Source organism: Salvia splendens, chromosome 12, assembly GCF_004379255.2.
Source record: "Salvia splendens isolate huo1 chromosome 12, SspV2, whole genome shotgun sequence".
NCBI lineage: Eukaryota > Viridiplantae > Streptophyta > Magnoliopsida > Lamiales > Lamiaceae > Salvia > Salvia splendens.
The window spans coordinates 11201575-11203242 of NC_056043.1; the positions used below are offsets into that span (position 1 = coordinate 11201575).

Consider the following 1668-nt stretch of genomic DNA (forward strand, 5'->3'; position numbering starts at 1 on the left):
GCAACGACGATCAATCTTGATCCTCCATTTCCTTTCAAAAACTCCACCTTAATGAGATAAGACACTAACTAGCTCCAAGCAATGTCTTAGCTTAGAAACTGGAAGTGTTTTAGTTAATGCATCAGCCGCATTATCCTTTGTCCCAACTTTCACCACTTCTACTTCACCATTGGCTATCTCATCCCTGATGAAATGCAACCGAACGTCAATATGCTTGCTTCTCTCGTGGAAGAACTGGTGCTTTGACAAGCAGATAGCGCTGCTACTGTCACACATCACCCTTACTTTATCTTGCTCAACACCGAAATCACCAAGAATTTCTTAGCCACTTTTCTTCCTTGATAGCTTCAGTGAGTGTAATGTACTAGCCTCTGTCGTGGACAACGCGACCACAGACTGCAGTGTCGACTTCCAACCAACAGCACTGTTGTTGAGCATGAAGATATAACCGGTTTGGGACTTCCTTGTATCCAGATTAGTTGCATAATCCGAATCGCAATACCCCAATAATGGATTTTCACTGCTTTCTTGTTGCTTGAAAAGGATCCCAATATTCTTAGTTCCACTAGTGTATCTCAGAATCCATTTCAAGGCCATCCACTGATCTTTCCCAAACTCTCTCATATATCTGCTGGTTACGCTTATCCCATGTGCCAAGTCAGGCCTTGTGCATATCATACAATACATAGTGCTTCCTATAATGTTGGCATAAGGGATATCTTGCACATCCAACCTTTCAGTCTCAGTCTTGGGAAGCTGCTCGAGTGATAGCTTAATAGGTTGTCCTAAAGGAATTGATACACTCTTAGAATTCTTCATCTAAAACTTTTGAATCAACTTTGTCAAGCAATCAGTCTGAATCAGCCATAATTCCCCTTTACTTCTGTCTCTGCGAATGTCCATTCCTAGTATCCCTTGAGCTTCCCCCAAGTCTTTCATTTCAAACTCCTTTTGGAGCTCTTGCTTTATAGTGCCAATTTCTACAAGGTTTGTAGCTCCCACCAGCATATCATCAACGTACAAGACTAAGTATGCCACTGCTTTTCCATTCTCTGACTTGATGTAAACACAACTATCATAGGCAGATTTCTCAAAACCAATGTTCATCAAATGTGCATCAAGTCTTATACCACTGACGGCTACTTTGTTTCAATCCATATAAACTTTTCTTCAACAAACAAACCTTGTTTTCTTGCCCAGGAACCTAACCCGAGAGGCTGCTCCATATATATTGTTTCCTCCAAATCACCATGTAGAAAAGCTGTCTTCACATCCAACTGATGTAATTCCCAATCCCTTTGTGTGATCACAGACAATAGGATTCTAATGGAAGTGTGCTTGACCACATGGGAGAAAACTTCATTGAAATCAATTCCTTCCTTCTGTGAGTAGCCCTTTGCAACAAGCCTTGCTTTGTATCTTATCTTATTTCCTATGCTACTTCAACTTTCTTTTTGAAAATCCATTTACATCCAACAACTTTCTGCCTATCCACCAATTCCCAGGTCATGTTTTTCATTAGAGACTCAATCTCATCTTTCATGGCCTCCAGCCACTGTTTCCATTCTTTCCCTTCATTGCTTCTTCATATTTAGCTAACTCATCAAATTCTATTGTCTCAGCTACACATAGAGAAAAATAGGCCATCTCATAATCACTAAATTTGAC

At 40.4% G+C, this 1668-nt stretch overlaps 1 protein-coding gene across 1 annotated transcript; it reads right to left on the bottom strand.

Annotated features, from left to right (window-relative positions):
- Positions 1 to 321: 321 nt before the first annotated feature.
- Positions 322 to 1107, bottom strand: LOC121757537 (secreted RxLR effector protein 161-like). The gene is made up of 2 exons (XM_042153065.1): positions 882 to 1107; positions 322 to 785 (listed from the first exon to the last, which is right to left on the bottom strand). Exons 1-2 carry the CDS (start codon positions 1105 to 1107, stop codon positions 322 to 324), a joined length of 690 nt encoding a protein of 229 aa, XP_042008999.1.
- Positions 1108 to 1668: the final 561 nt, after the last annotated feature.

What these genes read in the sequence shown, in the direction of transcription:
- LOC121757537 (XM_042153065.1), bottom strand. Translation starts at nt 1,107, where the DNA reads ATGAACATTGGTTTTGAGAAATCTGCCTATGATAGTTGTGTTTACATC. An exon ending in GGACATTCGCAGAGACAGAA is followed by an intron (nt 786 to 881) that starts GTAAAGGGGAAT and finishes CAATTCCTTTAG; the next exon opens with GACAACCTATTAAGCTATCA.